We start from the raw sequence: 12,895 nt of genomic DNA on the forward strand, positions 1-12,895 counted from the left end.
ATCTTCTTCAAACAGACCCATCATCTCAATTTTGGGCAACGGGGTTCTTGTAATTGGGGGAACTATATGGTTCAGTGGGTTAGGACTTTGTGCCTGTGATCAGAAAGCTGATTGTCCAAATGTCATGGCTGGCAGAATGATATCTGTATTGGACCTTTGAATAACCCCAGTTGTTCCAGGGACTGGCTGACCTTGTTTTCTCTTGTTCTCTGACCTTGTTTTACGTCGCTTTGGATAAGAGCAAACTGCTAAATAAAGAAAAATGTATATCTAGTTCGCCATTATGGAGGTGATGTCCATTAACCTTCTGTGAAGAGTTTGATGATCAAGTGCATGCTCCCTTAGGTAGTGCTACCCACTCTGGCGTCACTCAGAATAGCTGTGTTCGAGGAAAGTGGGAAGTTCATTGGCCACCGCATCATCCCTGTGTCTGCCATCCGCCCAGGTAGGACTTTGGTGCTAGACAGTGTCCATTCTGTAGAGGAGTTCAGTGACTCCTGACCTTTGACCCTGATCCTTGAGGTCATATGACCGGTTTCTGATTGGCTGTACCTCCTCTAATCATAGGTTATCGCTACATCGGCCTCCGAAATGAAAAGAGCCAGTCGCTGCTGTTATCGGCCCTTTTTGTTTACATTGAAGTCAAGGACTATGTCCCTGATACCTTTGCAGGTAAAGTCCACGATTCTTTTAACTTGTATGTGAGCCTGTTGTTATCACAGTATGCACATGTGGCTTACCGTACTATTGGCATTTTATGAGAACATTTCCTTGAAATAGTCAGCTGTGTTTATTGGGTTTAATGTAGTGAAACTTAATTGTTATAATGAAATGATTTTGGTTAATGCAAATAATGTAATTAATCATCATTCCCGTTGTTGTGTCACGTTGTACACTGATCACCTTGTAAGGCATTTTGCGTCGCATGTTTCATTGATAGCTGTCTTTCACTGCATTGCTTCGTCACGGGTTAAGCATGCAGACGGCCTCAGTCACTTGTGTTCGCTTTCCGGTCTCTCTGAGCAGACGTGATTGAGGCACTATCCAATCCTATCAAATATGTCAACCTGATGGAGCAAAGGGCCAAGCAATTGGCAGCTCTCACCCTGGAGGAGGAAGAGGAGGAGGACGACGGGAAGGAGGTGGGCATTTCCGTCACTATCAAGAAAACACAGAGATCAGAGATTCCTGTTCACATGCTGCCAAAGTGTAATGTAAATTATTGTTACAATGTTGCATGAATATCCTCACGGTTTTTCACTGATAGCTGCTGCCGCAGGAGCTAAAGTAGTGTGGTGCATTATGGGAATTTTGACAACCGTTAAAAGGTGTCCTGTTGACCAAAACAGACCTTAGCGAATCTGACGTTTGACTTGTGAATGATTCTGAAAACTATTGTACCAGTCTTAATATATGCGATACCTTCACTACTTCATAAATATTTATTACAGAAGTCTGAGTTACGAGGTTTACATTTAAGTGGGAATAATTTCATTACGGGTGAAATGTGATCATACACATTAGTGATTTATTGAATTGATTTTTTTTTCTGTTTGAGTTTATCCGACGGCTCTTATGAAAGCTTTCTGAAAGGCATTACTGTTGTTGTTATTAATAGATACATTCTGGGCCACTAAATCTAAATCTAAAAATAAACCGCGGTGCTTGTCCCCAGTCAGTATGTTTTGCTGCATTCCATAAATTAGATTGACCTCACAGACAGACTCACACACACCTGTACTCATACCTTTGTGGGGATCATCTATTCAATTCTATTGGCAAAACCCTAACCCCAATCATGGTGACCTTAACCCCTACCCAGCCCTGACCTTAACCATGAGTAACCAAACAAAATACAAGACTTTTGGGATTTTTAGTATTTCGATAGCAGTCACAGTTTTTTGTAAAATTGAATTTCCACTTGTGCGGATGGGAAAATTGGTCCCCACCATGTCAAAATAACAGGTTTTTATCACATTGTGGGGACATTTGGTCACACACACACACACACACGCATGAACATGCACACGCTCTCACACTGACATGTTTGCTTTGCCCTTGTACTGAATGTGTTGCTTTTTCTGGATGAAATCAGGCAGAAAACATTATTTTTGGTTCCTGTCATTTTATTGGGTCATTTGCGGCAGAATTGTGTTATGTAACTAATACACATGGGTGGGAAAAGTACTTTAATTCAAAATTGCCCTCATGCAAATGCTCTCCTTAAATTATTTCCATTATCGATGGTGTAATTTCATTGTTGCTATTTATTAAGCTGAAGTCTCAGCTTACGTCCGTATGGATGGTCCCCTAGGCCCAGTACTCTATCATAATAAGATTCTATTTTCAATTGGGATGGAGGAATACGTCTTAATATGTGACCCAAATATGTACGCAGTCAGGCATGCAGTCATGATGGTGTTTCTTACTGTAGCTTTGCTTAATTGATTAAAAGTAACTTCATTTAATCTTGAAAGTTTTGGTAATTATGACTCTCCTACAGTTATAGCAGCCTGGAGTTACAGCAGCTACTGTACAGCAGCCTCCTGGAAGCTGACAGTGATTCAGTGCCTCTCTCCATTACATTAAATTATCTTTATTTATTTTGCAAGGAGACAGGTCGGTGTGGGTAATGAAATGCGACAGGTTGCAAGATGCGTGAACGCAGCCTCTAAAATGAGTGTAGTGAGCATCGTCAGTACATATAAAGCAAAACGTGGAGAGCCTGTGTGAAATATTGAAATACTGTACAGACATGATTGCCGTCCTTTGATCTTATCGTCCGTTCTCATGATGAATTGCCACTGTTTTTATTTGTGTATTAATGTTCATGTTGTCTGTTGCCTCACACATCTGGGACCCGGGTTCGAGTCTCCGCCTGGGTCACACGTGTGTGGAGTTTGCATGTTCTCCCTATGTCGTCGTGGGGTTTCCTCCGGGTACTCCGGTTTCCCCCCACAGTCCAAAAACATGTTGAGGCTAATTGGAGTTGCTAAATTGCCCGTAGGTGTGCATGTGTGAGTGAGTGGTGTGTGAGTGTGCCCTGCGATGGGCTGGCCCCCCATCCTGTGTTGTTCCCTGCCTCGTGCCCATTGCTTCCGGGATAGGTTCCGGACCCCCCGCGACCCAGTAGGATAAGCGGTTTGGAAAATGGATGGATGGATGGATGTTCATGTTGTATTTTAGTACTGCTTGCATATCTGCACCCCATGATTCGCAAGTTGCGTGAATTGTCTGGTATTGGTTAGAGATTATGGATTTGTTTGGAGCAGAGTCACCAACGAATGTATATGTTCATCCAAGCCGGATTCCTTGTGATCGATGCTGCTTTCCTGTACGACGAGGAGGACTTACTGGAAAACATGAAATCTGAATAAACCTAAATGTGCTGGAGCCTTTAAATCACATTTATCGCACAGTTTGTCTGAGTAGTGGCAGCCATTTTTACCAATGTGGTGTTAACCCCCGAAACGCCATCAGTGTGATTAATAGGAAACAGATCTAAAAGTCCCCAAAGGAGCTTCCTTCTCCTGTCGCAGCTCATCTAGGCGGCTGCCTTCGAGGAGTCAAGGGCCCCTGATATCAGGGGTGCGGGAAACCACACCATGCTGTCACCATAGCAACTTCCAGCAGGAAGCACTTTATTCCGCTGACGGGTTAGGTAGGGTGAATGCTCGCGGTCACCAGTCTGAACCCGACGAGAAGCAGCGGCTGGTCAAACTGGAGCAGACTGGGAGGACGTTCCAGTAGGAATAGAGAGGCTATGCTGAGGAGGGTCGGACACCAGAGTTACATTTATACACTCTGCAGCTGGAAGGAGGTACCAAGAGACTGCAGGATTATCACAGTGTGTGTGGAAATATCCAGGGAGTTAACATTGAGGCTCTCTTTGACTGGGTACTTTCGGTATAATGATACTCATTGTAATATATTAGATTTATGGGAGTGTGTCTGTGTGTGTGTCTGTTTGTCTGTGTGTATGTAATAACCAGAGTTCGATAATTCAGGTCGACTGAGTAAAAGTCCAGACCAGGATTTTGTTTCCACCAACCAGTTGAGTGCTCTGTGACTGTGACTCTTTATGCTCAACAGGTTGGTTGAAAGAAAATCTTAGTCTGGACTTTTACTCTCTGGGCCTGAATTACTCACCTTAATGGTTAAAATTTAAATGAGAGCCAACCCTGTTTCCCTGAAGTTAAAGTCAGCCAGAATTTTTTATACAGTCAAAAGTCGGAGAATGTTTTATATGTTATAACTCTTGGTTTATTACACAGCTTAAATGTGGTTAAATGTCATTGTTTAAATGGCCTTAATATTTATGGTGGAAATGTGGTGAAGTAGATTTCAAATTGTGCTTTAGCACTCGTGTTTCTTTCATGTGAATAGATGCGTAGTAGATGTTGACAATTTCAAGGACTATTCGTTTAGATCTTTATTAATGTAAACATAAAATTATTATTTTTTGTCTGGTTTGAAAAGGATGAGGGCACAACCCTGGTGTCTGCTGGTGGAGGTCTGGGCACAAAGGTACACTGTGAAGTAGAAGCTGTCATCTGTGAGACTTTTATTATGGATTCTTTAGGAAATAAGAGGGTTGTGAAGGGGGTGGAGCCATTGAAACAGCGATGGCCTCCCATTGGTCCAAACCAGGTGTGGTGGTCCCACCTGTCCTTTCTAAACCTCATGTGTGTCACTGGTATGGTAATGGACTAGTTGCTGCTTAGTGAAGCGGTCTAGCTGTGTCTTAGGGAAACGTGCCGCGTCTAACGAGGCCCCCAGTCGATTGCTACTTAGGAACCAGAAGCCGGGTGTTTTCGGTCATGTTCAGCAGTTAGTGGTGGTGAGACGGCGAAAGATGATGGGAGGACCCAGTGGGTAACTTGGAGAACAGGCCAGAGTGGAGAAGTTCAGATGAACTCAGCAACACTTCTGTTGTTCCAGGTAGAGCCGGGGGGTGACGACCCATCCGAACCTAAGAATGAACCCAAGCCAAACCCGGCGGAGAATGGTGTGAGCCACCCCCCATGCAGCACCCCCCGACCCCCGTGTCAAGTAACCAACCAGCCCCAGTCCAAAGGTGAGCCTGACACCAAGCTGGGAGAGGGATCCAGCCCCACACCCCTTGTTTTTCACACTGCGTTGGCTCGCGTCTCGGATAAATGGCTCGCTTGGGCCTGAGCTCAAAACCACTGAGCTGCAGTGAGGGAAGGGGGGTCAATGAGCCACCGGCCACCCACAGGCTGACCCCACCTCATCCTGATGCTGAATGCTCATCAGAAGTGTACTTAACATTTACATTGTATTTATTTCATTTAGTAGACATTCTTGTCCATAACGATGTACAAGTGAGTAAAATTGCAAGCTACAAATGGCAGTCAACAGGTACAAGGGCAGCTAGGCTGAGATTCCAGTTACGATGAGTAACTCGTTACAAGGTTAAGCAGCATTAGAGCAGGAGCTACAGATCATCTTTCAACAAAAGCAGTTTTATCCTTATAAATTTAAATACCCTTTATAAAGCTTCTAGCATTTGAGGTTGACACATTATACTATAGTTAAAAATTTTGCAACAGAAGTCTAAAACTGCTATAAAAGATTATATTTGTGGCCATGTTTACACCGAAGGTGATGTAATTTCAGATTGAAAGATCAGGTCTCATATGGGTTTGCTTAAGAGTTAAGTATTCCTGCAAGATCTTGTGGAAGAACACATCTTGTACAGGTTTGCCTGTGAGTGAAATACTTCTGTAGCACAGCTCTCCTATGAGTTTGCCAGTGAGTAAAAAGGTTCTGGAACATTCAGAGTTTCTCTCTGCACTTAAGTACAGATCTGGATTCTGCCCCTCATGAACTAGAGTCCAAGACGCAAGGACAAATATAAATGGAAGAATTATGATGAATGTGGTCTGCTGTGGAGTTCAATGGGGCTGAAAGGATTAGGTGCTACATTACATTAAAGATCTGTGACAAATAAGTTGGTCAATAATGTGTGTATTTTAGGGTCAGTGAAACCGGCTGCAAAAACTGAAGATGTTATACAGAGTGTCCTGACAGGTAAGAGCTATTAACATAATAACTTTTAATTTGGTAGTTGAGCTACATATCAAAATATAAGTCGGTCAAGACTGTGTGTATTTCATTGGACATGGATTCGAGTTTTAGAAAGGTGGAGACAATTCAGTGATCATGAAAAAGCCCCTGTATGGTCATGCTGTAGTCTGACAATCCATTGCCCTTCCAGAGGTCGAGGCACAGACATTAGAGGAGCTGAAGCAGCAGAAAGCATTTGTGAAAGAGCAGAGGAAACAGTACAAAGAGATGAAGGAGTTGGTGAGAAAACACCACAAGAAGACTACAGACATGATCAAGGAGCAGACAGCCAAGAACAATGAGTTTCAGAACGAGTACTTACGAAGGAGGGCTGTCCTTCAGAAGAATGTCAAGAGAGATAGCAAGAAACGGTGGGGGTCATCGAACGGATGTGTCTGTACGCATTGATGCTTTTCTCCTCATCATCAGTCTCTTGGTCATCCATCCATCCATCCATTTTCCAACCCGCTGATCCTACTGGGTCGCGGGGGGTCCGGATCCTATCCCAGAAACAATGGGTACGAGGCAGGAAACAACCCTGGATAGGGGGCCAGCCCATCACAGGGCACACTCACACACACATGCACACCTACGGGCAATTTAGCAACTCCAATTAGCCTCAGCATGTTTTCGGACTGTGGGGGGAAACCTGAGTACCTGGAGGAAAGCCCACGATGACATGGGGAGAACATGCAAACTCCACACACATGTGACCCAGGCGGAGACTCAAACCCGAGTCCCAGAGTTGTGAGACAACAGTGCTAACCACTGCACCACCATGCCGCCCCCTCTCTTGGTCATCTACCAATAAAAAGTATTTATGTATTTTAGGATTTATGCAAAAGGAATCGTGATCATAAAAACAGATCGGTGTGGTTCCAATTCGAAGGGGCTTCCCAGCCCATAGTCAATTTATATCGCTGTAAACTAAAAAACATAAAATTAATGGCCAGCTTATGTAGTACACCCATTCTTCAAAAAAATAAAAAAGTGACAAGTCAAGTTGAGTCTGAATAGAAACCTTCCATCTATCTTCCATTAAAAAAAACATTCCATAATTTATAGAAGCCGTTTTTTTCCTGCTTAGTGCTGTATCGTTTATCCAGTAATGTATTGTTGTAGATGTAATGTATTTATGCAGTACATCAGCACAGGAGAAGAACTTCCCTTGAAGTGCAATACTGTAAACGACTTTTTGATGTCAAGTGCTGCTGTAATCCACAGGCTTGTAAATGCTTTGTGTACCTCTATACCAGCACTTCGGGTTCATCTCCTTAAGGCCCTGACAGGTCGCCGTTTCAATGAGTCTGATGTGTTTATAATGAGTAGCGCCACCGTGATGCAGAACGCTGTCCTGTCACCTGAAGCTGGCTGTAAAAGATGCCCTGCCTTGTGCCTACCTTAGCGACAGTCTCTAAGGCCCTGCCGGCACGGAGCCCGGTCTCTTTACCGGGAAAGGCCTCATCAGTCAATCGGAGCGACCCACCACAGACCAAGGCGGCTGCCTTTAAAAGGATCCGAGCTCTTGGGGACTCGCAGCTGGACGGGCTGATTTCCAGGCTCGTTTCCAGACCCAATTCCATCGCTCTCAGCTTCTAACGATGTGTAAACCATCTGAGGCTTCTTGTCTGGGGAGAGAGCTATTATTCAAGCAGGTGTTCAGCATAGGCAGTCTCTCTTGCTCTGGATTACATCCCACTGCCCTGACACTTAGGGAAGAAATGTGTGAGCGATCATGAGAGGAATCTGTATGAGGTGTTTATGTTCCTGTGCCCTGCTTTTCTTTACCATAGTGAGAAATCTGGAAAGTTCTTGCTAATGTGAACAGAATGTGCCTTTAGTAGTGATCAGAAGCCAGGCCTGATCACGGTCACGGGGCACTGAAGTCCGTCGCTGTCTCTGCGCATAACATCGGGTGGAGGTTTGCTCCTAAGCACATTCCCCAGGAAAGACGTCAATTTAATCTCCGGAGTGTCATTCATTCCTGACCGATGCCCCCGACACCAGATCCTGTGGATGGTTAGGGGTGTCTGGGTAGCCCACATCCCCCACACATGCTCATTTCCCCATGAAGGGATGCTTTGCTGCACATACACAATTAGGTGCTTTAGAAACTCACACGGGTTAAAGTCACCTTGTCCACTCAATATAATAAACAAACCACTGAATCCACAGCTGATTATTCGTACTGCTCATACATAGACACTGTTGTTGAATTTTGAATGGTGTTCTGGGTTTTCATAGAACCATAGAACCACCAGCTAGTTTATAAGGAGAGGAACAGGGGCGACATGGGCAGTGCTGGTCGAAGCCCATGTGGCTGCCTGTGCGAGCTTTTCTGCAGATTAGTTTAGGCAGCCGCCTGCGTCACCCAGTGGCTTGACCGGCCCTGAACTGGAGTGACTGTGGTGCTGTTTTGCAGTGCCTTTAGTGATCTTTCTCAGCAATCGTTCTGTAACTATCAAACGGCAGCCCTGTGTTGGTGTGCCTTAATTTAATGGAGAATAATTGCTTAAGCGGGTCACTCTCCCTGAATGCTCCTTGGGGAGCAGTGGTGCTGGCTTCCACAGCACAACGCATATCTGCAAGCGTCCAGGAATTTCACGGCTTTTCATGGTGGTGCTCAGGCCTCCTTGAATAATAGTTGCTTTCCCACAAGTTCTCCGGAATATCTTTATCGCCGTGGCACATGTGCAATGACATTGGACGCCGCGCTTAGTGCAAAACACTGAGGAATTATAAAAATATTAAGGAAATATAAATATGAAAAGTTGTAAAGACATATAAATATCAAGATTTATAAAAAGAAGTCTAAAAATTGAAAAGTAAAGCACACATACCACACATAAATGACATTTTTCACATTTTGCTAGTATTCATTGCATGATTTGTTTCCTTTAGGGTTACAAAGTTTAAGCAGCATTTAATGCAATGATGGCTTTTTGGGGTAAAACAGTTTTTTAACCTATTTGCCCATTTTTTTTTTGTCCTAAAGCGTTTGCTTGAGAGATCACCACACCTGGTTTGGACCAATGGGAGGCCATCGCTGTTTCAATGGCTTCACCCCATTCACGACCCTCTTATTTCCTAAAAAATCCATAAATGTCCTTGAAAATTCAATAACTACATTATTCAATCGATAACTCAGGCATTCGAGTGGCTCCAAAATCTGTGTTGCAATACAGACGAGTGCATACAGATTGTACAGGAACAGATCGTATAGGAATGTCAGATCAGGTCAGAAGTGAGATGTGGAAGTCAAACATCGTAGCAAGCATGTTTAACAGACTGACGTTTCCGGTGTAAGAATACTTGCACAGTTCAAAGACTGACTTGAAATGCTGGCCGTTTTCCAGGGTCCCACCATCCAGCCCGGAGCATGGCCTTTCATCTCTGGAGCAGGAACTCTCAGACCTGGACCAGGAATGCAACCAGAAGCTCAGGGAGCTTAAAGAGCAGCAGCAGCAGCGACTCTTGGACTTGCGTCAGGAGCAATATTACAGCGAGAAGCACCAGAAAAAGGAACACATCAAACAGGTAGAGAGAGATATCAGAAAAGGGACACATCAAACAGGTAGAGAGAGATATCAGAAAAAGGAACACATCAAACAGGTAGAGAGAGATACCAGAAAAAGGAACACATCAAACAGGTAGAGAGAGATACCAGAAAAAGGAACACATCAAACAGGTAGAGAGAGATACCAGAAAAAGGAACACATCAAACAGGTAGAGAGAGATACCAGAAAAAAGGAACACATCAAACAGGTAGAGAGAGATATCAGAAAAGGGACACATCAAACAGGTAGAGAGAGATACCAGAAATGGGACACATCAAACAGGTAGAGAGAGATACCAGAAATGGGACACATCAAACAGGTTGAGATACCAGGAAAGGAAACACATCAAAAAGGTAGAGAGAGATACCAGGAAGGGGGACATCAGGCAGATAGTAAGAGACACTAATAATGAAAACACGTCTAGTAGATAGTTATAGCAACACTGTATACTAACACATAAAGCAAGTAAGACTCACATCATTATGCACCTTTGAGGCTTATTTTACCTACCATGCTCCAACTTACATAAGGGGACCTCATACTAAATGTGACTGTGCGTCTCCGCTTCCCTCTTGTTAACGTCAGGGTGGAACATTGTTACCTACGCACAATTATTTATTTGTTTCACGGTGGTACTTCTTGCTGAAGTTCATCGTTAATCAATGGCCGCTGGATCACTTCATAATTTTTTTCCTCCCTTGTCATCTGTTCTTTCTCCTTCCCACAGGCTTGGCAATGCTGTTCCCATGCTTCCCCTCTCTCTGCCATTAAGCAGATCAAATATGCAAGTCTGTACGTTTATCTATAGAGTATTGCTTGGTTAAAACAGAGATTTTTTTCTGTCCTTCCTTTTTCTGCTGCCACCTTATCGACCCCCTGTCATCTCGCAATGTTTTCCTTCACAGCCCTTTGAAAAATGACTTTCATATTGTGCTTTTTAAGTCGAGAACCGTGTTCCAGCTCATTGGTTGAGCTGTGCAAGAGAGCAGGAGTGCTCGAGTCTGTTAGCGGGTGCGGCTGCCTTGTTCGTGCATGGAGGCTCACTGAAGTGCGACAGCTAACCCCAATTATATGTGATGCCAGTCTAATGGAACAGATAAGTCAGCTGTACAGATAATGAGGCTTTGCTGAAATAATAATAATGAGAAAACAATGGCGGTGATGGACATCACATTTTGTCTGTGGGTATGATTTTCCGTTTGGGTACAAGAGGGCCCCCTTGGGGTGGTGTGTGGGTTTGCAGGTTAGAGAGAGATTCAGGAGATTCCTATAGCTAACAGACTGATGCACTGTGACCCCAAGCCTGCTCTCACCTGTAAATATGCCTGTGTCTCATGGAGAATAAAATGCAATAAGTGAAAAGACAGTATATCCCAATGGTGATGGATGAAGTATCTCTTTTATATGCATGTACACTATATGTAATCTGTAAACTGTAATCTATTCTGTATTCTGATTTATTTTTTTTCATAGCTTGTGGAGAAATTGACTGCAGTAGCGGAGGAATGTCAGAACATGCAGCTCAAAAAGCTGAAAGACGTCTGTGAAAAGTAGGTTGCTATGCGTGCAAAGCGTTTCTGTGTTTTTTAAGATCTTAAAGGCACGACATGTTTGCTGAAGCATCATGACGCCGCTGTTGTGAAGGAAGCGTCATGCATTTTGTGGTGGGAGTTTATATCCTCTTCATCATGCAGGGAGAAGAAAGACCTGAAGAAGAAAATGGATAAGAAACGACAGGAGAAGATCAATGAGGCCAAGTATAAGGAGAAGAACCTCACCGAGGAGTAAGTGAGAGTCTGTGTGGGAGAGAGAATCTGCTGGGGGTGTGTTCAGTTGGGGGAGGGGTCATCTGTCCCCTGTAGACTCTGAGACATCATGCTGGTATAGGGGTCATCTGTCTCCTGTGCCTTCTAAGTCTCACACAGTTAATAGTGTATAAATGTAGTGCAGCGTGTCCCAATCTGGTCCTCGAGATGTTTTTGTGAGGGGGGGGGAGTAAAAACACAGCCTGTCTGGCAGGGAGCTGGGAGGGAACAGAAATGTGGACCACCTGTGGGACCGGATTGGGAAACACTGCTGTAGTGCATTATTATTATTATTATTATTATTTTATTTTTCATTCACACATTTTCTTAAAATAGGAAGGATACTTAGGAATATGTCATAGTGCCAGTATCGAGCAGTCCGGTTATTTTGAGGTTTGTATGACAACTCAGGCAAAACAACTAAATAAGGTTTGCTGTCCTTTAAGTAATTTTTCTGCCTGCATTAGTTTACTATGTGCTGTACATCTGTAACACAAATTTCTGTGATTTCCAGAGAGAAACTGGAGATCAACAGGTCTTACATCAATGAAGTGGTTCAGTCCATTAAACGGGTAAGAATCTAAGGCTTATTTTCAAACTTAAGACATCTTCAAGGAAGTTTAACATACCGTAGTGTATTCATTTATATTTAATGTATGATTTAGAGTGTGAATGTGATTTCACGTGACCCATTTTTAAATTACGGTTGAATTACACTGCATTATGGTCGAATTATACAGTATTACAGTTGACGCTGCAGTTGAGAAATTCTGCCAAACTTTACGCCACCTAACCTTGCTCATGGATCGTCTGTGTGTGTCTGTGTGTGTAAGCGTAGCTTTTCCTGTCAAATTTTGCCCTCAGCTAGAGGAAGCACAGAGCAAGAGGCAGGAGAAGCTTCAAGAGAAGCACAAGGACATTCGGCAGCAGATAATGGATGAAAAACCTAAGGTGAGATTTTTTTTTGTTTTGTTTTGTCCACTTACTCAAGCTTAACTATCACACTTAATTAGCAGGTTTAGAGTCGGAGTTCTTTCATGTTTTAATAGTAACTACATTAGTAGCATAATCACTGCTTATTTTAAGATATTAGTCAGAATGGAATAGTATGCGTTCCTAAGAAACTGTTACTGAACCTTAATTTGCATTTGAGGTAGGGCTACCCAGTAGTTTTGTAGACTCATTATTGTCTGTTATTGGCTGTCATTGTTATCGTTCTCATAGACCGGCTGCTCATTGGAGGAGGAAGGTAAGGCGTGCTGCATCCCAACACTAACCAATCACTGAGTTAATGCGGCTGCAGGGCCTGAACGTACCCTGAGCCAAAGGGCCCGACTCAGTGGTATGCCATAATCGCAGTGAGAAAGCAGGAGTTCCTCTGTGGTCATGTGACACGCCTGCTGAATGGCCTTAGTGCACTGGCACGTCTTATGCCAAAGCTGC

At 43.6% G+C, this 12,895-nt stretch overlaps 1 protein-coding gene across 3 annotated transcripts in view; it reads left to right on the forward strand.

Moving 5' to 3' along the window:
- Nucleotides 1–12,895, forward strand: part of LOC125714578 (1-phosphatidylinositol 4,5-bisphosphate phosphodiesterase beta-1-like) — a 108,739-nt gene that overhangs the window by 78,245 nt on the left and 17,599 nt on the right. For 2 of the 3 annotated variants that reach the window (XM_048985304.1, XM_048985303.1), the window contains exons 21-32: nucleotides 346–445; nucleotides 568–672; nucleotides 1,027–1,142; nucleotides 4,942–5,077; nucleotides 6,001–6,054; nucleotides 6,242–6,461; nucleotides 9,447–9,627; nucleotides 11,121–11,197; nucleotides 11,342–11,431; nucleotides 11,967–12,024; nucleotides 12,317–12,403; nucleotides 12,677–12,701. In XM_048985304.1, the coding sequence (XP_048841261.1) occupies nucleotides 346–445; nucleotides 568–672; nucleotides 1,027–1,142; nucleotides 4,942–5,077; nucleotides 6,001–6,054; nucleotides 6,242–6,461; nucleotides 9,447–9,627; nucleotides 11,121–11,197; nucleotides 11,342–11,431; nucleotides 11,967–12,024; nucleotides 12,317–12,403; nucleotides 12,677–12,701 (1,249 nt within the window). The remainder of the gene's footprint in view (nucleotides 1–345; nucleotides 446–567; nucleotides 673–1,026; nucleotides 1,143–4,941; nucleotides 5,078–6,000; nucleotides 6,055–6,241; nucleotides 6,462–9,446; nucleotides 9,628–11,120; nucleotides 11,198–11,341; nucleotides 11,432–11,966; nucleotides 12,025–12,316; nucleotides 12,404–12,676; nucleotides 12,702–12,895) is intronic. The other variant, XM_048985302.1, reaches the window with a different exon arrangement.

This window comes from Brienomyrus brachyistius, chromosome 19, assembly GCF_023856365.1.
Source record: "Brienomyrus brachyistius isolate T26 chromosome 19, BBRACH_0.4, whole genome shotgun sequence".
Classification (NCBI taxonomy): Eukaryota; Metazoa; Chordata; class Actinopteri; order Osteoglossiformes; family Mormyridae; genus Brienomyrus; species Brienomyrus brachyistius.